This window comes from Pelodiscus sinensis, chromosome 4, assembly GCF_052426305.1.
Source record: "Pelodiscus sinensis isolate ZL-2025 chromosome 4, ASM5242630v1, whole genome shotgun sequence".
Lineage (NCBI taxonomy): Eukaryota > Metazoa > Chordata > Testudines > Trionychidae > Pelodiscus > Pelodiscus sinensis.
Window position 1 is genome coordinate 42,946,109 of NC_143055.1, and position 26,543 is coordinate 42,972,651.

Below are 26,543 nucleotides of genomic sequence, written 5' to 3' on the forward strand. Positions count from 1 at the left end.
AATGATCTTGGGATCAGTGATTCCCTTAATACAACCAAGGAATATGCAAGACCTTGTGAGTACTGAAATACAAAACATTCTTCCAAGCAATATGAGTCATGCAATAGTCTACTTATTTCAATTACCCAACTTGTTTACTGCTATTATATCAGTATGTATACATAGTGCTCAGCCTGAGCTCATTGGTTAACCCTCATGGTTATATGCAGTTCTCCCTCCCCTCGCCCCCCCCCCCCACACTGCTGCCTCTGTATCAGAGGCAGCAGCGCAGGGGGAGACGCAGGAGCCAATGCTCACAGGGAAGCCAGCTTAAAAGCTGGGTCCCAGAAAACACCGGCTCCCGCAGAGCCAAGTGCTGGGGTGGGGGCAAGGAGGTGGAAGCTGATACACATGGGGAGCTGGCTTTCAAGTGGTAACACGTTTACAAAAATAAACAAATGTTAACATCCCAGAGAAAGAGGCAACTTTCCTTTGTTTCAGGGCTTTAACTGCTGGAGAAAGACTGCCCTCCTTCCCAGCCTCTGCTCGGGGGCTGCTCTGGTGGGGAGAGGGAGACATCCCCCTCCTTCTCAGCCCCATCTCACTATCTGCCAGGACAAAGTGGTGGGGTGAGAAAGAGACACCCTCTCCCATTCCCAGAACAGTTTGGTGGTTGGTGGGACAGGGGAAAGATACCTCCTACCCTGAGGACTGCTCTTTACAATTCCTAGTGCCCTATAGTGCTCAACCATCTGCACCATGCCCACAGAGGAGGAGGGTGGCCACTTCACAGGAGAGCTATCTCAAGGGCTAGGGGACAAGCCCAGGGCTGGGATGGGGCAGGAACAGGGCTAGAAGTGGGGACACTGACAGAGGAGCAAGCAGGGAGTGGTGTGAATGCATGGGGAGTTCATGGGGATTGGATCATAGGAGACTCGCCTTCCCTCTCCCTAGCCCAGTTTCAGTTCACTTGGTGCAAAGGGAGCCCTGCTAGTTCTGGTTGGTACTGAGGAGAAGGCAGATCCTTGCAGGTGGTGTGGGGGGGGGGGCAGGAAAGCAGTGCTTCTGGGGCATCGAGGGGGGCTGCAGTTAGCCCTCTTCACCCTAAAGACAATTGAGATGCTACACACCAAGTAAGTGTGCAGTGGCTTTAACTGGGGAGGCAGAGCCTTACTGGAAGGAAACCAGTCACCTCAGCTTCTCCCATGCTGCTGCTATGCAGTCCCAGTGGCTGCTTCGGCTCAGCAGTCAAAGTGTGGGGGTCTGGGAGCTGAGGGAGGGGGGCGGTCACAGAGCATCATGAATCACTGGGCAGCACAGACATGCATAGCCCATGGTTCCCTCCCTAGCTGGAGTCAAGGCAGCTTCCTGGGCCTCACAGGACTGATTCGCCCTCCCCAACGGAGCGGTAATTCCTCTTGCCAGAGCCCTTTATTCTTGCTTCATCTGCTGGATCTGGCTATCCCTTGCATGCGTGCCCACCAGCCAGCTGCTCTAGTGAATCCTTCAAAACCTGCCGCTTCTCCTCTTCTCTCCCAGCTTTGTCCAGGGAGTGGACCAGAGGTGAAGCGGGGTTCTGCTCCACAGCTTGCTGGAGATGAGCTGAAGGTTTCCTTTTGACAGAAGGGGAAACAGCTGATGAGTGGCGGTTGGGTGCAGCCCTAGAGATTACATGATGAATTTTGCATAAAGCATATTTGAATTATGCATATTCATATTCAAAACACATCGCCATAAAAATATGTAGGCGTAGCATCACAGACATATCTTGAAAGTAACTGAAGTTGCAAGCATGTTACTGAGAGCAGAATTTAACTTGCAAAATAGAATTCTGTCCTCAATTGCAAAAGCACATTTCTCATTAAGGTAATTAAGAGAGAGACCTTTATCTGATGGTAAAATATGATCTTTTAGAAATAAAAAAGAGACATAATGTATGGTATGAAGAGAGATTAAAAAGAAAGCATTGTGTGGAAAGATTAGTATGTGCGATATGTCAGAAGTATATAAAATAATTAATGATACAGAGAAGATTAAACCATTAGATGATTAGATGAAGGAGATAGTCTATACGTCTCTTGTAGTCATTTCTAACCCTGTGATTTTATAGTTATCCTCATTGTAGAAAAACAAGGAAACAATGAATGAAATTGAAAGTAAACACATTTAAAACAAGTAAAAAGAAATACTTTTTAAAAACACATAATTGACCTCACTGTCATACCATATAACTGGGGCCAAAAGCTTCATATCTAAGGGTTTAGAAAAGGATTGGGTATTTTTATGGATGTATATTCACAGTTACATTAGATAAAATTGAAACATTGTTATATGGGATATAAACCTGTGTGCTTCCAGATTCACTCTACATGGACCAGGAAGAATATCCCCCTACAGACAGGCTATTTCTTAATTATCCATTATAGAAATTCTTGCTCCCAACTTTTAAGTGTTTAAAGTATGTCTACTGTCAAAGAATATTGGATTATATAGATCACAGGTCTGAGCACAATTATAATTCCTAGATAGAGGGGAAACTAAGCTTTTTATACAGTCAGTGAGGAATCGTTGTAATAGATCTTCTTTTTATTTTATATTTTATATTTATTATTATTCTTTAAAATATTCTATTGAGTACAGGCAGTCCCCGGGTTACGTACAAGATAGGGACTGTAGGTTTGTTCTTAAGCTGAATCTGTATGTAAGTCGGAACTGGCGTCCAGATTCAGACACTGCTGAAACTGACCGCCAGTTCTGACTTACATACAGAATCAACTTAAGAACCCCAGGCGTCCCCAAGTCAGCTGCTGCTGAAACTGATCAGCAGCTGATTCCAGGAAGCCCGGGGCAGAGCAACTCTGCCTGGGGCTTCCTGTAGTCAGCGCTGGTCAGTTTCAGCAGAAGCTGACTTGGGGATGCCTGGGGCAGAGCAGCTGGGGTGCTACTGGACCAACCCAGCAGCACCCCATCTGCTCTGCCCCAGACGTCCTGATTCAGCCGCTGCTGAATCAGGACCTGGGGCAGAGCAGCTGGGGTGCTGCCGGGTTGGTCCAGTAGTGCCCACGGGCGCTGCAGGACCAATCGGCAGCGCCCCAGCTGCTCTGCCCCAGAGTCCAAAACAAAAGCCTGGTCTGCTGGGGGGGGGGGAGCACACTAGCTGCGCCCCCCCCCCCCAGCAGACCAGGGACACGGGGAGCAGAGCCGCAGCGGCAGCGGGGTGCCGCGCCTCTGAGGCTTTGCTCTGGCAAAGCCTCAGAGGCGAGGGACCCCGCCACGGCTGCGGCTTCAGTCTGGGTGCCTGTGGTCTGCTGGGGACGGTCCCCAGCAGACCACAGGCACCCGGACTGAAGCCGCAGCAGCGGGGGGGTCCCGCGCCTCTGAGGCTTTGCCAGAGCAAAGCCTCAGAGGCGCGGGGAACCGCCGCTGCTGCCGCTTCAGTCAAAGCGGCAGCAGCGGCGGTTCCCCGCGCCGCTGAGGCTTTGCTCTGGCAAAGCCTCAGAGGCGCGGGACCCCCCCACGGCTGCGGCTTCAGTCCGGGTGCCTGTGGTCTGCTGGGGACCGTCCCCAGCAGACCACAGGCACCGGGTCTCAAGGGGCAGCAGCAGCAGTTCCCGCGCTTCTGAGGCTTTGCTCTGGCAAAGCCTCAGAAGCGCGGGAACCCGCCCGGTGCCCCTGGTCTGCTGGAGACGGTCTCCAGCAGACCAGGGGCACCGGAGCAGCTTACGAACGGGGCTTTCTCGCCCCGACTTCCGGGGCGAGAAAGCTCCGTTCGTAAGTGCGGATCCGACGTAAGTCGGATCCGCGTAAGTCGGGGACTGCCTGTATCTGAATAATTCATCCCACACTACTTCTTTCATCTATTCCACTATATCAGAAAACAGGCATCACATGATACAATCCACCTGAATGTTGCTTGTCCTCTTAATGTAGCAAGTGCTACAAACAAAGCCATTTTTCTCGTACTAAAACTAGCAGCAGCATCTTAGATCTAGTACTTCGCTGTTTCTTAGTAATCCCATTTCTGTAACAGGCTTGCTTGTTCCCAGTGAAGCATGACAAATGTTTACTGCCCTTTGCTTTATTTGTTATACATTTTTCTTAGTAAAAGTAGCTGAAATGGTTGCACAGTAATGTGATTGACCAGTTAACATTTTAAAGGGATAACAGCTCTCTTCAAGGCTGACTGAAATGGATGTTCATCCCTGTTGGTTTCATTATCCTTCAGGCCCTGATTTAGTACTTCCAAACAGATTAGCATTTTTACAGTATGGCAGTAATTTGCTTAGCATTGCTGTCGTTGGTTTCTAGCAGCATTTTCTATGCGAATTCAGTCTTCTTTCTCTACTTAACTATTTCAACACATACACACAGGGTTTGGTTTTTTTTTTTGAGAAAATGTCCTTCATCTCCAAAGTAACCTTCACATTTAACTAGTCTTTTTGGCTTCAAAGGGGTAGCCAATTTAGTCTGTAACTAGAGAAACTTAAAAAATGACTTGTCTGGCAGCACCTTAAAGACTAACAAAACATGTGGATGGTATCATGAGCTTTGGTGAGTACAACCCACTTCTTCAAATGAAACATGGTGACAACATGTGACAACATCATACAACATGGTGACATTGAGATCCATTAGTGAGTGCTAGGGCAGGTTAAAGTATTCTGCAACAGGTTTCTGTATGTTGACTTTTCGGATATCTGATTCATGTCCATTAATCCTTTCTGGTAGAGACTGTCCAGTTTGACTAATATACATGGCAGAGGGGCATTGCTGGCACAGATCACATTAGTAGATATGCAGTTAAATGAGCCTCTGATTTGTTGGCTGATGTGGTGGGGTCCAGTGGATTGTACCCATGAAAGCTCATGATACCATCTACATGTTTTGTTAGTCTTTAATGTGCTAATAGACCAGTGTTTCTTAAACTGTGCTCTATAGCACACTGGTGTGCCGTGAGGCAGTCAGAGGTGTGCCACGGAAAACAACAGAAATCAAAATGGCCACCCTTAAAGGGGAAGGTGACCTTTTTTTTTTCCTCAACAAAAAAATCCTTGGTGTTTCTCATAAAAAAATTGTTTGGTGTTCCTCGGTCTTAAAAAGTTTAAGAAACAACACTGTGCTAGACTATTTGTTGTTTTTTAGTCTTTTTGGGCCACCCTCCTCTCAGCACTCCCACGGGCGTTGCTATTGTTGAAAGAACACTTTGTCACAGTGCTAAACAAAAAGCTTTTATAATGCCTTTTGATCGGTAACACAACCTCAACTATAGTTAGTATTTGACACTAGATGTCTCACTAATTACATTTTTGAGGCAATGGGAGAAAGAATGAAGTATGTTTCCATGTAATGAGGTAAGAAGACTTTTGTTTAAAAGCATGCTGGGTCTGAGTCTCTCTTCTGTGGTACCAGCATAAATTGAGAGTAGCTTTACTGAAGATACTGGAGTTAAACTGATGCAAATGAAAAGAGAATCAGTCCCAATATTGTGTGTACAGCATATGATTGCATTGTATCACAAATACAGAGTATATCCATTTTCATTGCCCTTCCTCTCTAAACCAGTTGTGTTTTTAATGAATCCACAATAATGTATCCAATTGTTTTATTGCCTTATGTTAGTGCATTACATACATTATATATTTGCTTCACTTATGATGTTGGATTAGTTGTATTTCCTATCAAAGTCTAGTTCTGAATTTGTGGCATATGTACACAACACAATGAATACATTATTTTATTTAAAAAATCAAATACTTATGGTTTAAATACTTATTGTTTAAACTTACATTTCCATTAATGCCATAATACAGTGAAAAATGTTTGGGTTTTTATTCTGCCACTATTTAACTTGAATGATCAATTAATTGATATTAGAGAGCAGCATAATGTATCTCATTACACATTACTCATATTCAGTATTCTGCTGTCTTGATTATTTTGTGCATGTGTGTATTCCTCTTCTAGTCCTTTATCCTGAAGAACAGAATATAAGAAATATCAATCACCTTTTCTTTATGCTTCCTGCTGTCTTTCTGTTATTCAGTATGATAAAATAAAATGTAATTGCTGATGTCACTGTATGCAAGAGTGGTTCATAGTTATGTGTAGTAATCAGTGTTACATAGCCTAAATTTCATTATATGTGGAACAGAAATTGAAGTGCCTGAGATTAAATGAAATTGAAACATTGAGATGCTGTGAAAATATGTTTCTTTATCTAAATACAGTATTCCTCCAAAAACTTGATGTTATGCTCATACCTTGTGTGATCATAAAAAGAAAATTTAATCTCTTCAGAAAATAACTTTTTCATTACACAAATTAGAATTGATTAGCCATTACATGTTTTAAGACTGAAAACATGGATGTTAAAAACTCTTTTGTAAATAACACACAGATGATTTAGCTGCTGTAAAAATAACACATTTTTTTACAGATCTTACATTATAAGTCTATTTACTAAAGTTCACGTATCACAATCTGATAGTTTTGAACAGATTTCAGTGGGCTGTAGCCATCATCCTTTCTTTGCAGCTACATGGAACAAGAAATATTTTTCCCTTGTAACATGGAGTTGTGGTATGGAAATACTTAAGAATCCCTGATACAGTTTAAAGCCCTTCATGTAAATTAAGAACATAAGAATGGCCTTACTGAGTCAGACCAATGGTCCATCTAACCAGGTTGGGCACCGCATTTCAAGAAAGATGTGGAGAAATTGGAGAGGGTCCAGAGAAGAGCAACGAGAATGATTAAAGGTCTAGAGAACATGACCTATGAGGGAAGACTGAAGGAATTGGGTTTGTTTAGTTTAGAAAAGAGAAGATTGAGGTGGGACATGATAGCAGTTTTCAGGTATCTAAAAGGGTGTCATAAGGAGGAGGGAGAAAACTTGTTCATCTTGACCTCTGGGGATAGAAAAAGAAGCAACGGGCTTAAACTGCAGCAAGAGAGGTTTACGTTGGACATTAGGAAAATGTTCCTAACTGTCAGGGTAGTCAAACACTGGAATAAATTGCCCAGGGAGGTTGTAGAATCTCCATCTCTGGAGATATTTAAGAGTAGGTTAGATAAATGTCTATCAGGGATGGTCTAGACAGTATTTGGTCCTGCCATGAGGGCAGGGGACTGGACTCGATGATCTCTCGAGGTGCCTTCCAGTCCTAGTATTCTATGATTCTATAATTCTAAGTATCCTGTCTTCTGACAGTGGCCAATACCAAGTGCTTCAGAGGGATTGAACAGAACAGATAATCATCAAATGATCCATCTCCTTTCACCCATTCCCAGCTTTAGGCAAATTGAAGCCAGGAACATTTCAGAGCATGGTTGTGCATCCCTACCCATTTTGGCTAAGAGCCATGGATGGACCTGTTCTTCATGAACTTATCCTTTTCTTTTTTGAACTCCATCATAGTCTTGGCCTTCATAACATCATCTGGCAAGGAGTTCCACAGGTTGACTGCATATTGTGTGAAAAAATACTTTGTTTGTTTGTTTGTGTGTTTGTTTTAAACCTGGTGCCTATTAATTTCATTTGGTGACCCATAGTTCTTGTGTTGAGGAGGAGTAAATAGCACTTATTTATTTACTTTCTCCACACTAGTCATGATTTTATAGATCTCTATCTTATCTCTCCTTAGATGAATCTCTTTTCCAACTTGAAAAGTCCCAGTGTTATTAATTTCTCTTCATAAAATCTGTTCCATACCCAGTAATTTTTGTTGCCCTTTTCTGTGCCTTTTCCAATATCGGTATATCTCTTTTGAGATGGAGTGACCAGATTTGCCTGCATTGTACCACAGAGGCAATATAATGTTTTGTTTTGTTATCCATCTCTTTTTCTAATGATACCCAGCATTTTGTTAACATTTTTAACTGCTGCTGCACATTTAGTGGATATGTTCAGAGAATTATCCACATTGACGCCAAGATCTTTTTTCTGAGTAGTAATAGCTAATTTAAACCCCATCATTTTATATGTATAGTTGGGACTATATTTTCCAATATGCATTACTTAGCATGTATTAACATATAATTTCATCTGCTGTTTTCTTATTGTATTATAAAAATATATACAGTAAAACCTGCGTTATCCGGCACGCTCGGGGATTCTGGCTATCTAAAAATTCAGGTTATCTGAGGGTCCCATCAACCTAGGAAAAACCAATGGACAGTAATAGAAAAACTCAAATTTTTAATATTGGTAGTTTTGTAGTGTGAGGCAGTTGGTCTCACATTTCTATTTTGAGCTAAAGATGATTAGTACTTCTTAAATAAAAAATTGTTAAGCCAATCATGGTAAACCAAGCCAGGCTTGTGCACCTGAAGATGTGACAGTATTGTGGCTGGGGGCAATGCTGGTTAACAAAGTTTCTGGTTAACAGAGGGCCGGATAACAAAGATTTCACTGTATGTATCTTTTGGAATAAGGAGATACATGGGGCCTGATTCTGATATCATTTACTGGTTTAAGTGAACTTATTCCTGATTTACATAATGATGTAACTGTAATCAGAATCTAGTTCATGTGTCTGTCTTTGGAGAATTTTAAAAACACAGAGAGCAGTTTTATCCTAGACCCTAAAATGCATGGGGAACCAGTAGCATTGCTGAGGGTAAACATGATGTGATACCATGTATTTTGAGGTATGAACCTGAGGGCAGCACTGTTCTGCATATGCTGTCTTCCTCTATGGTTGAGGTTGCTAATGGTTCCCAGCCAGTATCGGAAGCCAATTTAGGGTTGTGGGCCTAATCTTTGACATATTAAATGGATCGTGCTTTGACTATCAGAAAGCTCTAAAGTGCTTAATTTATAATGAAAAAGGTGCTTGGGCTCAAGCGCGTGCTTTGTATTCATAACTGACATGGCAAGTCATGGGGTGCTCGGGTTATTAACTGCCAAGACTCAGCTTTGGCATAAATTAAGCACTGCTCCTCTGGGACCACAAAGTTCAAAGTCCAGGATGAAGTATGATAGCAGGAGACAAAGTGCTCTTGATTTAGGGGATCTGATTTTGATAGAAATTTTGAGGGGTGATCAATCAAATCCAAAGTTGACCGTCTTTAGGATTTGTTGCAAAACCTTCCTCATTGAAAAAGTCTTAACCGTTGTAAGAATGTCAGTGACAACATTTTATACAAACCCCTTCCCCCACTAACCAAAAACCCCTAACTTCCTAACAAACAAATCAACCAACCAACCAACCAAAAAACTACTGAAGCTCATCTGATGAAGTGGGTTTTACCTACGAAAGCTCATGATACTGCTCATGATACTATAACTTTATAACTATATATATATATATATATATATATATCACACACACACATACACACATAGAGAGAGAGAAGATTGAAGCTACCGTAGTTGATCTTCTGGGGTTCGAATTAGCGGGTCTAGTGAAGACATGCTAATTCATATTGACAAGGCACCCCTGTTGGTGCCGGTAATCCTGCTCCTCATGAGGAGTAGGGAAAGTTGATGGGAACGTGTACTCCTGTCAACCTCCCGCTGTGCAGATGGTACCAATATGCGATTTAAGATACTTGGAGGTATTCAGGGCTGCTCAACTTTGGAAGCGCTGGGGGCCACAGTGATACGCACAGCACATGCCAAGGCCACAACTTAAGTGTGGTTCTATATACTGTACATGCAAATATATGCAAATAGCTTCATTCACACTGACGGGCATGAATACAAAGATTAAGCCTTATGCTGTGGTGCTCGGTCCCAAACGTGGCCAATATGAGCCAGTCAGCACTTCTCAGGCTCTGTTCACAAGGCTAAGCAGCCAGCACTTCCCATAATGCCCCAGCACCTCCTCTTTGGGGGCTAGCAATGCCAACACCGTGTACCCGTCTGTTCCAGCCAGCCCATCCGCTTGTGTCTTTCAGTGTTCACCACGCCTGCGAGACACCTCGCCATTGTGGAATGTTTTCCCAATGGAGGCCATGTTCAAAGGATCCCACCCACAGGCCACACGTTGAGGCCTGCATAAACCCAAGCCGCACTGCAGGCTGCAAACAAATGGGCCACATGTTGAGTAGCTCTGACCTACATAACGTAACTGGAGTTGTGTATCTTAAATCAACTTTCTCCTTCAGTATAGACCAGGCCTAAGGTGTCACAGGACTACTTGTTGTACCCTAGGCAAAGTTTTTCCTCCAGAATTACAAGAGTACTGCAAGATGCTCCTTTCACCCAAGAAAAGTTCCTCTGTCTTTGAGACAGATGAAGGAAGAGGGGGAAAAGCTACAAATTTAGTTAGGTAACCAATGGAAAGAAAGTGGACAGGAAAGAGACTAATTCTGCCAGAAGATACTACATTTGTAGTATCAGCATAAATATGACATCATTCTGTAATACAAAATCAGTAAGTCTTCATCTCTAAAACTCAAATCATTGAGAGCCCTCCCATTTTCATGTTGCTAAAGTAACAAATAATTTGTCATATAAATCATTGTCACACTCATATTCTAAAACAATTTGTATTTCCACAGCATTTGTGCTTTCCCTCTTTCATGTACATCCCCAACAAATTACATCTGTCCCAGCTGGGCCACTCTGAGCTCATTGGCTTTGTATGTTAGAGTCAGAGGTGCTTAGCTCAGAGCTTAGTTCAGCAAAACCACATCCCGTTTCCCTGAATTATTGGCTCACAGTTCTGTGGTGCAAGAAAGCTAGATGTGCAGTTCTGCAGATGCTGAATTCTCATAATGTAAATATCAATACAGCGACAAATATGTGTGTGCTCATTTTCTTGAAGATGTAAGCATAGTGAAAAGCTATAAAGATTGTTTCAGGTTAGCATTTCAGAATATGAGAAAAACAAAATATCTTGTTTATGTAAATGAAAAGGAAACTGGAAAACAATCCTACCCCCCCTGCATACCCTTATCATGTGCAGTCAAGACTTTTTAAAATTGCATATAGATTTATCTGCAATATTTTGTAAGAATCTGAAAAGAAGATTAATAAAATGTTATGACTCAGTAGAAAAAATTGGAATTTCTTTGTATTTCCCTTTTATAAAAATATAAATAATACAGTTGCTAATGAATGCAACATAGAGTATCTAGCTATATTAATTTACAAACACAAATTAAGAATTACTTAAATGAGTTCCAGAAAGTTGGTCAATAAAAATAATGAATCATGAATTTACCAATGCTAATAATATTTTTATTGAGCCAATTTAAATGCACAGCAGGCTAGGGAAAGATAAAGTAGAACACCATTCTGTAATAACTTTAGTGACTCACACTTTAATTGCTACTAGCCTAACTAACTACTCAGTTTGACATACAGCTACAGTTTGTGAGACAGAAAGAAAGGGGAAAAGGTCATCTCAACCATCTTGTTGTGACAAATAAAACCTGTCAAATGTCATTGTTTCAGTGTAAAATGCAAGAATCCCATGTAAAAATTAGTAAATCAGTTATTTCACATAGCACAATCTGCTGATGTGTTCTTTTAGCTTTGGAACTTTTGTTGTTTTCCCTCCAGATACTCTGCCGTTCTTGCATGTGATCTCTCAAATGTGCTGCTTCCCAATGTAGAGTTATTGTATGTAATTTTATGGTCACCAGACTATATTTGTTGTATTCATAGAGCATCTCATGAGTAATCCATCTGGCAATCACAGAATCATTCAACAAACTTCTTTCCTATCCACCTTTAGTCAAAATGGTTGATTGCATTTCTCTCTAATTGGATATCCCAGTTGCATATAAATATATTCTACATAAGAAGGGCCGTACTGGGTCAGACCAAAGGTCCATCTAGCCCAGTAGCCTGTCTGCCGACAGTGGCCAGCACCAGGTGCCCCAGAGAGGGTGGACCGAAGACAATAATCAAGCGATTTGTCTCCTGTCATCCTTCTCCAGCCTCTGACAAACAGAGGCCAGGGACACCATTTCTGTCCCCAGGCTAAAACCTTTTATGGACCTAACCTTCATGAACTTATCTAGCTTCTCTTTAAACTCTGTTATAGTCCTAGCCTTCACAGCCTCCTCTGGCAAGGAGTTCCACAGGTTAACTACACGCTGTGTGAAGAAGAACTTTCTTTTATTAGTTTTAAACCTCCTACCCATTAACTTCATTTGGTGTCCTCTAGTTCTTCTATTATGGGAACTAATAAATAACTTTTTTATTTGCCCTCTCCACACCACTCATGATTTTATATACCTCTATCATATCTCCCCTCAGTCTCCTCTTTTCTAAACTGAAAAGTCCCAGTCGTTTTAACCTCTCCTCATATGGGACCCGTTCCAAACCCCTAATCATTTTAGTTGCCTTTTTCTGAACCCTTTCCAAGGCCAAAATATCTTTTTTGAGGTGAGGAGACCACATCTGTACACAGTATTCAAGATGTGGGCGTACCATAGTTTTATACAGGGGCAGTAAGATATTCTGGGTCTTATTTTCTATCCCTTTCTTAATAATTCCTAGCATCCTATTTGCCTTTTTGACCACCGCTGCACACTGTGTGGAAGTTTTCAGGGAACTATCCACGATAACTCCAAGATCTCTTTCCTGATTTGTCATAGCCAAATTAGCCCCCATCATACTGTACGTATAGTTGGGGTTATTTTTCCTAATGTGCATTACTTTACACTTATCCACATTAAATTTCATTTGCCATTTTGTTGCCCAATCACTCAGTTTGGTGAGATCTTTTTGGAGTCCCTCACAGTCTGCTTCTGTCTTGACTATCCTAAACAGTTTGGTATCATCTGCAAACTTTACCACCTCACTGCTTACCCCTTTCTCCAGATCATTTATGAATAAGTTGAACAGGATTGGTCCCAGGACTGATCCTTGGGGAACACCACTAGTTACCCCTCTCCATTTTAGCTAAAGATGAACTTTATTGCAGCAATCAAAATAACTCAAGAAGGACTCATTTTTTTAATTTATAAAAGGCATGCAATTCCCAATATTAGGGAGTAATAAATATCTACAATTGTATTGAAGTTATATACTTTTGGAAATCTTTGATTTGTTTTCTATATTGATGTTTTCACATCATCTGTTTAACTCACAACAACTTAGCTGGTGTAAAAGAAGCATAAGTGTGCAAAAATATCATTAACACCTCCTTATGCATACTTAAGCCCTAAATCGAAAAGGTATATAGGGGGAGGATTTTCAGGAGCTCTCAGCTATGTCCTTACCCTGGTCCCATTGACTCCAGTAAGAATTTTTCTGTCATCTGATCCAGGCAAAATCTTAAGCAAAAGCTCCTCTGGTCCAAAGGTCAAATGCCCCAGTAACATGAACAATGAAAGTCAGCTAGAATTACAGGGGGAGGATCATTTGAAAGGTAATATTAGAGCACCAAGATAATCCAGGGAAGTGGGATGATTGATTGTTTAGGGAGCAAATGTTCATAAAGGGAAAGCCAGCCTCTGTGTTCATGGCCTAGTTCTGTAAGGTCCTAAGCATCTTCAGCTCTCCTTTGTATCACTTCTCAAGGTTGTTCTAAAATGCCAGTTTAAGTCACACACTAAAGAACAAATCTGACAGCCCCAAAAATGTTGGGAGAAAAGATTAATTGCATGAATTGTATTTTTTTAAGGAAGCAATTATTTGAGAGTGTCAAAAGACAAGTAGGCAAGGGATATCCAGAGGATAATAGTATATTTGGCCTTTGACAAGGTCCCATACCAAAGGCTCTTTAGCAAAGTGAGCAATCAAGAGCTAACAGGAAAGGTCCAGTTCCTGGTTAAAAGATAGGAAACAAGGAGGAGGAGTAAATGGTCAGTTTTCACAGTGGAGTGAGGTAAATAGCAGGGGCCCCCAGGAAGCTGAACTGGCCTCTTTGCCTTTCAACTTATTCATTAATGTTCTGGGAAGAGGGGTAAACAGGTAGTACATTTTACAGATGATACTAAAATACTCAAGACAGTTAAGTCCAAAACTGACTCTGAACAAATCTAACACTAAAGATTGATAGAGATCTATAAAATCATGAGTAGTCTGGAGAAAGTGAAAAATGAAGTGTTATTTATCCCTTCACATAATTCACGAATCAGGGGATCAACCAATGAAATTAATAGGAAGTAGTTTTAAAACAAACACAAGGAAGTACTTCTTCACACAACACACAGTCAACCTGTAGAACTCACTGTCAGGGGACGTATTAAGGCCAAGACTATAACAGAGTTCAAAAAATAACTGAATAAATTCATGATGAATAGGTCCATTAATGGGCAATACCTAAGATGATCAGGGATACAGCTCCATACAACAAAGTTCCCTAAACTTCTGACAGCCATAAACTTTGACTGGATAACAGCGGATATCTCACTCAATAACTGTCCTGTTCTGTTGATTCCCTCTGAAGAACCTGACACAGGCCACTGTTGGAAGACAGGATACTGGGTTGAATGGACCATTGGTCTTATGCAGTATGGCCATCCATTCTTCTGAAACCTATAAATTCCACTGAAGCCCCAGACATGGAAGGCTCAGAGCACACTCAATTCCCACTTCAGCTAACTACAGCTGAAGGCACTCGGTACCTTGAATTGAGCACTAAATTTACCTCTCTCTGTAACAGCAACATAGACTCATGGGCTACGTCTAGACTGGCATGATTTTCCACAAATGCTTTTAACGGAAAAGTTTTCCGTTAAAAGCCTTTGCAGAAAAGAGCGTCTAGATTGGCACGGATGCTTTTCCGCAAAAGCGCTTTTGCGCAAAAAAGCACCAATCGCCATTTTCACGATCGGGGCTTTTTTGCACAAAACAAATGAAAATCTATGTGGGTTTTCTGACCTAGAAAATAAGTTAAGCAGATGTAGTAGGTTTCATATTTTGCGATTTCACTTGCTTTTTAATTACTTTATTTTGAAAGCATTTAATATTCTGCCTTGTTTAATAGTAATGAGAGTGTTTCCAAATCACAGAATCATGCATAATTGCATCTAAAATGTATTTGCACCATTACAGGTCATGGATTAACAGCAGTAAAGGAAAAAGCAGGGGCCACTCTTGGAATTCATAATGCAAGTTCAATATCTTCAGAAGGTGCACAACCTGCCACAACTGAGAGCAAAACACTAGGGATCAGTAAGTAGGTTATTAGTAGAAAATAAACAAAACTTTTTGACAAAATGTCAAATGTACAAAAATCAAAGATTTTCATCAGAGAATCCAGTTAATTGTGATTTGTGACTTGCAGTGCTGAAGATGCATGTGCTTTGCTCTTTTTTAATTTTATAAGATTCCGACGATGCCCCAGAGCAGAGCTCCACTGGGGTTTCACCCTCTTCTCCTTCATCTGGATCTCGTGGGATGCTGTCAACAATCACCAATGCTGTACAGAACACAGTGAGTAACTCAGATGTGGCTTGTTTTCTCGAGTTCTCCTTTGTGCTCTCTATTTGCAAGTCGCATTTGAAAATGAGAGTTTGGGAGTTATGTGACAGTTTTTGAAACACGGCTCTACAATGACACTTTTACACAAAAATAATGAGCTCAGTACAGAGTTGGAAGTGTATCAAAGATAGTAACCAAGTTAGGCTTGACCTACACTGCAAGCTAGGGGTGTGATTCCCAGCTTGCATGCAAATCTTCCTGCTAGCTCAGTGAGAGCTAGTGTATGGATAAACAGTAATGTAGCTGCAGTAGCATAGGCAGTACAGATTGGATCTCCCTTGTCCGGCACCTCGGGACCTGACGTTCCGAACAAGGGAATTTTCAGAACAAGGGGAGATCCCTCCCAATGTGGCCCATGCTACCCCCAGCTAGGACTCCAGTCGAGCCCCGCTGTTGCCTGCCCACCCATGGCTCCCCAGGCCGGAGCTCTGTGCCTGCTGGGGCTCCGCAGCTTCTGGGACTGCTGGAGCTCTGTGGCTGCCATGGCTTGTGGGGTTGCCGGGGCTCCGTGACTGCTGGGACCAACGCGTCGTGGCTGCGGGGACTGTGCAGCTGCTGCCAACCCCCCACTACCACCCGGCAGCAGGGGCCAGAACTCCCTGCCGTGCCCCCTCCCTCAGCATGGGGCTCCTGGCTGAGTCATGCCCCTCCTCTCCTGCTCTTGCCCTGTGGCCCAACCTTCTTTTACTTGGACTCTATGGTCCAGGAACATCCGGGGTCCTGCCGGTGCTACCTGGGCAGTGTCTTGGTAGTGTCCAGTGAGGAAGCAGCAGCCTGCATGCTGCACCGCTGCTGGGAGCCCTCTAGAGCCGCCACAGCCCAGCATCCAGTTTCACCCAGAGGGAGCTGGCTTTGCTAGACAGGAAATCGGTATCCACCTCCCCGTGCTACGCTGTGGCATCTGCCTGCAAGTCCCGTCACCTCCAGGTGCTGTCGGGGGAGGTGCTGTGCCAGCTGCTGGAGAAAACCCTAGAAGTGGCAAGGCTGGCGCCATTGCACTGCGGGGCTGGGAAAGCATGCAGAGGAGCGCCGAGGCCTTTCCCCTGAGGGTCCTGCCTTCTGCTCAGCGGTGCAGGCAGCTGCATTTCTGAAGTTGGGAGGGCTGCTCTGTAGGGCAGACATGCAAAGCAGGTCTTCTCCAGAAGCCGGGGGTGGGGGGGGTGCCTGTCGCCTCAGGAGGTTGCAGGGGGGTGCAGCCAGAAATAGCAGGGTCACAAGGGGACTCTGTCCCCTACCTTCACCCCTCACCAAAGAACTGGTGTAAACCGAGAAATGCTTCTGTATTGCATTGTGCCCAGTGCACTCCACCCCTTGGCTTGCTTTGTACCACCTTGAAAAATTATCTGGAATTTCAGGATTTTCTGTACTGATAAGGTAGCGTTTGGGTTGCTATAAACACAAAGCCAGTGCAGAAGACAACAGAGGAGCCCCCCCAGCACTGAAACGGGTAGCAATTCTAAACATTTGGTTTTCTGCCTAGAAACAATAGCCTGTAGGATTGTGGTACTTCTGGTATCAATATATTATAGGAGCAATTCCTACTACCAGTAGCATAGTCTTATAAGGGAGTAGCTCTCTACACACCACCAGCCAATGGCAGCAATGGGGGCGCAAAGCCAGATAAATGTCTCCCTGATACCCAGACTCCATACCTCAGTCCCCCTCATTCATCTCCCTCCCCTGCCAAGACCGTACACCCTCTCTTGCTTTGGCACTCTCCCTCCTGGCCAGACACCCTACCTCCAGCCTGCTCATGCACCCTCGCTCCTGGCCAGGTTCTGCACCTCCCCCCTTGACCCTGCACCGTCCCTCCTGGTCAGACACCCTACCCCCAGCCTGCCCCTGCACCCTCCCTCGCTCCTGCACCCTCCCTCCTGGCCACACTCTGCACCCTCTCTTGCTCCTGCACATTCCCTCCTGGCCAGACACCCTATCCCAAACCCTCTCCTGCATCCTCCTTTGCTCCTGCACCCCTCCCCCTTGGCCAGACACGTACCCCCACTGTGCTTCTGCATCCACCGTTGCTCTGCACCCTCCCTCCTGGCCACATGCTGTACCCTACCTTACTCTTGCTCCCTCCCCCAAGCCAGACACCTTACTCCCAGCCTGCTTCTGCATCCTACCTCCCACGCAGCCCCCCCTCCCCACTCCACTCTCTCCTGCCCAGATCCTGCTGGCATCCCTATCCCACTTGCTGGCATTCTCATCTCGTACACTGAACCCCCCATTTTGGTCGCCACACCAGAGCCTAAGGGGGTCCACAAAATCCACTAACTCCAGAACCCAGAAAAGTATATTTGGCCTATGGGAAGCCCTGAACCTCCTCCCTGTCCTTTCCCCATGCCCTGTGGGGCTGGAGCACCAGATGAGTGAGAGGTCTCAGTTGGGGACTGCATCAGTGAGGGCTGGGAGTTTTTGGAGGATTTTTTTTGATTCTCACATCTGTGGTCTCTAACTGATTTTTGTGTGGGTCAGTGATCCCTGACCCAAAAAAGATTCCCAACGCCTGCCATAAATAAAGAAAACATTGAAATCTCTTTTGTTGGACATAAATTAATATTTTACTTTATTTAAAATGAGGTTTGATAAGCTAACATGAGAAAGTTAAAATGCTTAATCTGTTTAATAATTTAAATTAAATCATTCTCCTTAGCTGCAGCACTAGCAAAATGGCTCGAGCATAATTAAGTAATTAATGGTGAGTGTCGATTAGCAACTGGTGGTCTGCGGAAAGATTTGCATTGAACCAAGTGGTCCACAGGTCAAAAAGTTTGAGAACCACTGGTTTATACTCAGCTTGGCTTTGAACCATGCCACTGCATCTACTGCCCATGCTGCTATGGCTACACTACTATTTATATTTGCCCTGGCTCTCATTGAGTTAGTGCAAGTATGTGTATGTGAGCTGGGAATCACATATCTGGCTCATAGTGCAGACTTAGAGTGAACATTTGGGACTAGACTTTGTTTTTGAAAAATTCTGGCTGCTGCACTGTGTATCTCTTACTAAAATAAAGTCTTTTGTCATTAACTTTTTGAGGAGGTTTTTAAAATATATTTTTGTAGGGAGATAAAAGATAATCCTATATTTGCTTAGTTCAAGACTTTTACTAAATTACTTCATTTCTTCTCTAGCTCTGCTTGACCTATCCCTCTTTGTTCAGTCTCAAACTGGCTTTCTAACATAGCTCTGTGGATATCCCGATGCTCTCTCGAATTCAGCATGCCAAAAATTGACCTAACTATTCATCTTTCCCCCCTATCGATTAGTACTATTGTTCCCTCCAGAATATTTGTCATCCAGGCTCACAACTGAAGCACTGCATTTTACTCTCTTCTTCCCTCACCTCCTGTATCCCAGCTTTTGCCTAGTCCTGTTGCTTCTTCCATTTACCATATCCAATATCTATCCACATCATGCTTTGTTTCCTTTCAATGTGTACAAAATGCTGCCACAACAGTCATTTTCCTTTGAACTTTTTTGCATGGTGCTCTAGCATGGGATTACAGAAAAATACAGGCAGCAGCTAAGAAACAGCCGGCAGGGTTTCCTTTGTGTGAATTTTCAGTGAGTATCAAGCCATTATAAGCACACCGTGTATAGCTTTTCACTAATGCCAAAGATTCTGGGAGCATGAGAAGACTTCCATTGACCACTCCCCAAGGGCTGCATTGGGAGGCATGTCTACACTTTACCTGTAAATCGGCACTGCTGCGATTGATGCAGCGGTGTCAATTTAACAAGTCTAGTGAAGACTGCCTATATCAATCTCAGAGCACTCTCCAGTCGACTCAGGTACTACTCCTCCCAAGAAGAGTAAGGGAAGTCAGTAGGAGAGAGTGTGTCCCGTTGACACATGGCAGTGTAGCTATGTCAACTTCAGATATGTTATTCATGTAACTAGAGGATTGTGGCTTAGGTCGACTTATGGCAATTGTGTAGACCAGGCCAGGGTCACAGAGTCAGTGAGGCTGTAGCAACCCAGAATTTGCTAGTGGTGACTTTCAGTGAGAATGCCTCAGTTGCATAGGGAAGCCAGTCTGTAAGTGGGAGAATTAGGAGAGTGGGCTGGAAAGATAGAGTTGTCCATGTAAATGGGGAAGACCATCATATCAAAGTAGCAAATGGTATCAGGAAGAAAGAGCAGTTCAGGTTCCTGATGGTGTTCCTGCCTCTTGTTTAAGAAAGTTTCCTTCAGTGTTTTCATACAGAGATCAGAAGCAGTTTTGATTTCTGGGACCTGTGTGAAGTTTTCCATGTCCATCTCCTCATTTGAAAAGCTACCAGACATAGTTGAGTCTATGCTAACCAGTTAGCCAGTGTATGTACTTCTTCCATGTAGCTGAACCAGTGAGAGAGATGAATAAGTCTAGGTGAGAGGAAATAGGAGCGATGGTTTCATATGACAGTTCACTGTGGCTATCAAATGGAAAAAAAAATCAGTTACACAAGTTAGGTGAGCTCTTTTCATAAGAGACCTTAACTTCAGAGGAACTTTTTATAGCTAATATTTGCACTGACACACTGTGTACCATTTAAAGGAAAAGATGAACCATCCATGTATAATTTCTGATTATTCTTTAATTTATTAAGAGAATTGCTGTTGCACGTATTTCCTGCTGACATCAAGCTATTTAATATCATTCAAAATAAGTTAATTATAAAGGCTTTGTATAGGACTTTTTCTTCTGGAAATGGATTCAAAGCAAAGTGAGATAATTAATGAAACCATAAAAACGCCTATTATTATTAATAAATGTGGAGACACTTTGAGGAGTTAAACATTCAAAGACACCATCAACAGAATCAATATTTTTTACAGGTTCTTATTAACATAAAGTGTAAAGAAAATAACCACACTGCATTGTCTTATGTTCAGGGAAAAAGTGTCTTGACTGGTGGTTTAGATGCTTTGGAATTTATCGGCAAGAAAACTATGAATGTCCTGGCAGAAGGTGATCCTGGATTCAAGAGAACCAAAATACTGATGGAAAGAACAGTTTCCTTATCTCAGGTTGGATATTGCTTGAAAATCAGCTTTGTTAGTGCAGCTGCAGGCAACTGAATCAGAATTTCATTTGCATCACTAGTAGGGTTAATTAGACCTATGCAAATAAAAATTATGCATTATATCAGCTTCTCTTTGTTCTCTCCAGGACTGCAAAAGAATGTGTTTTGTAAAATTAACTCTTACATATAAGCAAGGATATGCAATTACTGATTGTCATAAGATAGTCTATCTGGTGATAAACATTATACTCTTAATAATTATAACTGTATTCACATCAATACATACATATTGGTAGTGCTTTCCTTCAGAATGAGCAGTTGTTCAGTTGCTGCTTATTATTTTTACTAAGTGCAGGAGAATTTCATCAATCTGCAACATAGGGTTGTGAAGTGCTAATAGACACAGATTGATATAGATAGCATAAAATCTGTGTGTAGTTAGGTTAAGGGAAATCCAATAGCAGTAGACATTCAAAGGAAGCCTTTATATTACCACAGTATCTTCCTGTTTGGAGAATGTAATATTGCAGTGAGATTCTCTCAGTAAGATGTTTCATTTTTAACATCTACTACTGTAAAGCAGAAACAGATTGATACTGTGAGAGCAGATGAAAAGCCAAGTAACCCATGATAAGCAAATACATAATTGTACACTTTACCTAGCTACTTGAGCTCCAAATGGCCATTACTGCTAAACCAGAAATATATGTAGCCCCACTCCTGCAGCTGAGGTTTCTAAGTGGATCTGATTGCAAGATCAGAGCTTAATTTTGGGTAATGTATTTCTGGTACTGCCCAAGGCACTTCACAATGCCTTCACATGGGACTTTATAATATTACAGCTCTGGTAATAAAGGGGACTCTCTCAAATTATATAGACTCAAAATTTGATCTGACTGGAAAGTTATGATCTGAAGAAGGTATTCTAGATTGTAAGAACCAAAATTTCAAAGACTGTACTTCAGTTGTGTCTTCTTTAAAATATGCATCGACATGAAATCAGCAAATTGGAATGGTGGGTATATGTTTATACAGCCAGTTAAGTGTTGGCATGTCCCATTCCATTCAGGACTGCAGTTAAGCATGTACTTAAAATTAAGAATGTGCTTAAGTGTGATCCTGAATCAGGGCTACATAGGAAGCAAGGGAGAAAAGGATGAGAGAAAGGAAATGGAGCTAATAAAAGGTGTGGAAATGAGGCAGAGAAAGATAAAGTAATTCATTGCCTAAATTCACACAAAGTCTGGAGCAGCCAATAACTGAATCCAGTTCTTCTGTGTTCCAGTCCACTACTTTAACCAAAGTACAATGGTTCCTTTTTATCTAATTTGTGATGCAAAATGTAGATAGGAATTTGTCTGCAGTATTGAAAATGTGGCTTCTTTGAACATCTGATGCAATACACCTTGTATTTCTAATGAATACCTGAATGCCATATTATACCTAACTGAAATAGGGTATAGTGTAAACGTAGTAGAACTAGATATTTCATTCTTGTGCAGAGGGACAGAAGGCCAAAGTGCCAGTTAAGCATAAAATGGTGAGGGCATAGGCTTTGGATAGGGTGAAATTTAATTCATAAATATAGTAGAAAATGTGTACAAAAGGTCATTATTTCTTAGGCAACCTTCTGTATTATGAGATTACTCCATAATATCCCCAAATGTGCATGGAGTACATTTCTATCACACTTTTATTACAAAAATGTTCCATAAACAAATATTTCTGGGTCCAAAGGTCATTTACAACAGCTTTCACTATATGTTGAAAATACTTTATATGGATAGGAACTCTGGAAACAGCATTCTGTAGAGATTATGTTCCATGTACGTGACTTGTACTGGGCACTGGTAAAGTAAGACTTTATAATTGTTCTTCCTTTGCAAATTTATAAGGCATTACCAGTAGCCAATACTGCATTTGAGGATGTAAGCAATGGTATTTGTTGTTGGTTTTTAAAACAGTTAATAATTACCATAGGGAAAACCGCATATGGAAGACTACTTAAATATTTTATTAGAGAGATTTATCAAAGAAATTATGAAGCGTTTCTCAGGCTGACCAAAATTTCAGCTCTGCAGGTGTGATATAGTCCCAAATTTTATCATTACTGCCTAGAAGATATGAGGCTGAGTCTCATAAAAACTATCAGATCTGAAGTGCTGTCAATAAACCAACAGGAATGATATATATTTTTGCAGCTATTGCGAGAAGCTAAAGAGAAAGAGAAGCAGAGATTGGCTCAGCAAGTTACAGTTGAAAGGACAGCGCATTATGGGCTACTTTTTGATGAGTTCCAAGGTTTATCTCATCTTGAAGCACTGGAAATTCTGTCAAATGAAAGTGAAGCCAAGGTACTATATACAAGCTGCATAAATCATAAACATAAGGTTTACTGAAATACTTCTTATAAATATTAATCTTCCCAAACAAGTCGCATTAAAGTCAATAAGAGGTTTTTCATTGATTTCATGGGGATTGATTTGGTCCCTTGTCTCATGAAGTCAGAGAGGGTTTTCTCCATGATTTCAGTGGGACCAGGATTTAGCACAAAGAAAGCAAGAAAGTCTGTCATTGAAAGTTCTAGTTGTTAAGACAGTGTGTTAAAACTGCTAATTCTCTTTCAAGTTTTACCAGAAGACTCAAATGTTTTGTTTTCGTTAAAAGTGTTAAGGAACCTTGCACCAGCTATGTTGAGAGGTTAAAATAAAATGCATTCTAGATTATTTATTTAACTTTCAACTATCTATTTTACATTGTGTTGTTATTCTGTGGTTGACTAGCCCAAAATATAAACAGAGTTGTAGGTAGTCTCTGTGGTGGTGTTTACACAGCAATGTAACCTAGAGTAACTGGGACTTGAGTCAGCTGCCCTGTTTCAGGGAAACCTCAACTAGAGGCATCCCCATTATATTTTAGCCCTAGTTAAGAATTTTCTGACCCATGCTCAAACCTAGAACTCAGACATCCATACTGCAGTGCACTCACCTGAATCAAAAGTAACCATATCCCAGAGTGCCTAGTGCCCTCTTCCTAACGTCAGTGCTCTATCCCAAGGAGTATGGTGTATTGTGGGAAAACTCTACTGTCCATCCTGTTTCCTAACAGTTGTTGTGCTATTGATAGGACTGAGGCTCATAGTTGGCCCTTCTCAAGTACATAAATGACAAAGGGTACTACTTCATTTATGCAGATATTAGTGGTACACAGAGACAGATTTACAAAGGTCCGTGTGGGCTGTAAACTGATCTGCATAATAATCAAATTCTTGAAATCTTGGCAATCCACCCAGGGGATCCAGAAGTAGCTGCTTCCTTCCCTGCTCCATTCTGCCTAAGGTGTGGTGTCCAGCCTGCATGACCCAATTGGGGGATCATTGCTGTCTTCCCAGAGATCCCATCTATTAAAACAGTGTTTCACAACCAGTGGTACGAGTACCCTCAGGGGTACTCAAGAGAAGTCTGGGGGGTACGTCGGCACAACTGAAATTTGGAGAAAACTGAATTTTTGGTTTAAGTTTTACAGAGCTTTATTATTTTTGTACTTTTTACATCCAAAAATATCATTGCCTGCCTGGCTATGATTAAGTTGTTTAAACAAATGTGTTGCAATGGTTTGTTGTGTCTGAAAACTGTAGGGACTGGGGGTACTTATAATTTTTTTTTAAATGGGTATTTTATTAAAAAAAAAGTTGAGAAACACTGTTTTAAAACATTCACTCCGCTGCCTGGCTGCTGGTGGAGTGTGAGAGTTCCTGGCTTACCATGGCAGGAAGGAAAAGATCCCCAGCTAGGAGGCCAGGAGCCACATACCACCTGGCAATTTTGCTCCCTAGTCTGGGAAAGCTCCATGTGGCGGTGAGGAGAAGTACGAGCCAGAGCTTCTGCCATTATAGAAGGATGCAGGAATGGGGAATGGGTTCAGCCAGACTGTAAGAACACTGCCGGACCACTATGCTAGCTGCCTGCAACACTGTTATTCTGCCTCCAGGAACTGCAGGATACCTCTGGAAGACTCTCAGTCTCCTGAGTCAAATTGAGGCCATGGGCACACAGGAAAGAACTAGACCTCAGACCAGGCTGAACTCAGGTTCATTCCCTACAACTCTGCCATATCCTGAGACCCTGCGTCTGAGCTTTGGGTCCAGACTCAGATCCAGGCTTAATTGCTGTTTAGACACACTCTGTGAGATTACTTTGAGACACATGCTTTGATTAATACATTCTTTGTGACATCTAGCGTTCAACAGTCAATTTATTGGTTCTGCTGTGCCTTGTTGAATACTCAGTGGTGGTATTTATACATTGCACCATTTTTCCAAATACATTTCTTAATGTATCTTCCTCTACCTTTTTCTTTTAAAGGCCATCTCTCCCTGTCCTCGAAAAAAATAAAGTATAAGGAATAGTGTCTCTTAAACATAAATGGCCCTACTTTCTAAAAAGGGACTCACTGCAGCCTCCTCTTTTTCCAGCATAAATAACTTCAGGCCCTTTTCAATAGCACTTTGACACCTACTCTCCTTATTGTTATTGTGTTTGAAACTATTTCTACAAAAATCATAGATTTGTTAAAAACAAACACCTTCACATTCATCATAGTCAAAACTTAGCTTGAATCATTTATATGCATGTTAACCAGAGCTCACAGACTTCTCTACAATGAAATGAAGTCTCATCTCTTGTAATAAAAAATGTTCAGTGCTTGGGTATCAGCTGTAGATTTAGCAGCCTACACAAGGGGGAAACTGACAGCTGTTTGGGGACTTTGCCAGGAGATTCCTAGTTGAAGCAGGTAACAGACTGGTGAATATCCACCAAAAACAATTTATGGGAATTTGATGGGATGCTTGTGAGGAGAGCAGACTACTAAGTCATCCACTAAGTCCATAGCCTTAATTTTCAAAACTTTCAGTGGACTGGAGTCAGACTTCTCAGGCATGATGATCTGCCATGAGAAAAATTGGACTATCAGTAATGTGGGTAAGCCCTGTGGTAGCAAGGTCCAGGGAGGCTTCTCTGGAATTCCCTGAGACACCTTTTCAGACTGATAGCAAGTCTTCCCCTATTCTCTTCCTACCCATTGTGTTCACTAGAACCTCCCCAAAATACTTAAAACATTTGTATGTGTTTTTCCAAAAAAAACATTTTTATGTTTTTTCCTTTGGGATCAAGAGACAGCCTGAAGATCTTATATGATCTTTGTGTGATATTTGTAAGAAACTCTGATGCTAAGTTGATGACTAATAATTAATCCCTAGATAAAGTGTATAAAGGACCTGATCTTCTAATGGTAGTTCTTGTCTACTGCTAAACACACATTGGGGTCAAGATCAGAATTCATAATTTCAGTAAAGAGAGGGCTAATTTGGGCTCGTAATGACCACTGTCATTTTCTTTTTCAGATTCAGTCATTTTTAATGTCACTTAGTGGAGAAGAGTTGGAAACTGTGAAAAATGACTTAATTTCTATTAAAGAGATCTTCATTCCAAAGGAATCAAACGATGAAGAGGATCAAGAGAAAAAAGGTAATTAAAAACATTGGAGTATTCAATGTGATAACTATTAAATCTATATGTTTAATTAAAACAATCTTTAATGAAAATACCATGCTTTAATGAACTGAGAATTGACAACAGTCAGATAATTTGGAGTGAATTTCTCTATAATACCCTAAAACAGGCAAATACAGTAGAGACTAGGGAAGCTTGGGTTAGATTTTCATTTCAAATTCAGACCTTCTGATTTATTGACTCTGCTTATTAAACTGTATATGTACAATCGGCAAAACATTCTTGGGAGTTCAGCAATAACTTTGTACCATAATGGCTGTATCTAGTACCCCCTGTTTACCTAGAACACAAGGTAAAAGGGCTACAGATGCTAAAATTTCTAATTCCTGCTGGGGAAAGGATTCTCCTTGCTCAAGCACTGTTGAAGAAAGCCCTAAAGCTGCTTCCAAGGATTCTCTTTGCAAGTTCCAATTTAGGGGGCATGCAGGGTACTAAAAGGATGTGTCACAGGCCAGGCTGCCATGTACAGCACCATAGGGATTGCAGACCATGCTGTGGTCCAAAAGATGCTCTAGGGAGGTTTCCATAACTTAGAGAAACCCATAGAGATGCCTAAATTATGTCAGGCAGAGGGCTTTGCAGGATCAAG

At 41.9% G+C, this 26,543-nt stretch overlaps 1 protein-coding gene across 3 annotated transcripts in view; it reads left to right on the forward strand.

Annotated features, from left to right (window-relative positions):
* The window catches only part of FAM114A1 (family with sequence similarity 114 member A1), a 58,072-nt gene that overhangs the window by 13,385 nt on the left and 18,144 nt on the right, over window positions 1–26,543 (forward strand). For all 3 annotated transcript variants that reach the window (XM_089778212.1, XM_089778213.1, XM_089778214.1), the window contains 5 exons: window positions 14,942–15,061; window positions 15,216–15,322; window positions 20,251–20,385; window positions 22,583–22,735; window positions 25,786–25,909. In XM_089778212.1, coding sequence (XP_089634338.1) covers window positions 14,942–15,061; window positions 15,216–15,322; window positions 20,251–20,385; window positions 22,583–22,735; window positions 25,786–25,909 — 639 coding nt within the window. The remainder of the gene's footprint in view (window positions 1–14,941; window positions 15,062–15,215; window positions 15,323–20,250; window positions 20,386–22,582; window positions 22,736–25,785; window positions 25,910–26,543) is intronic.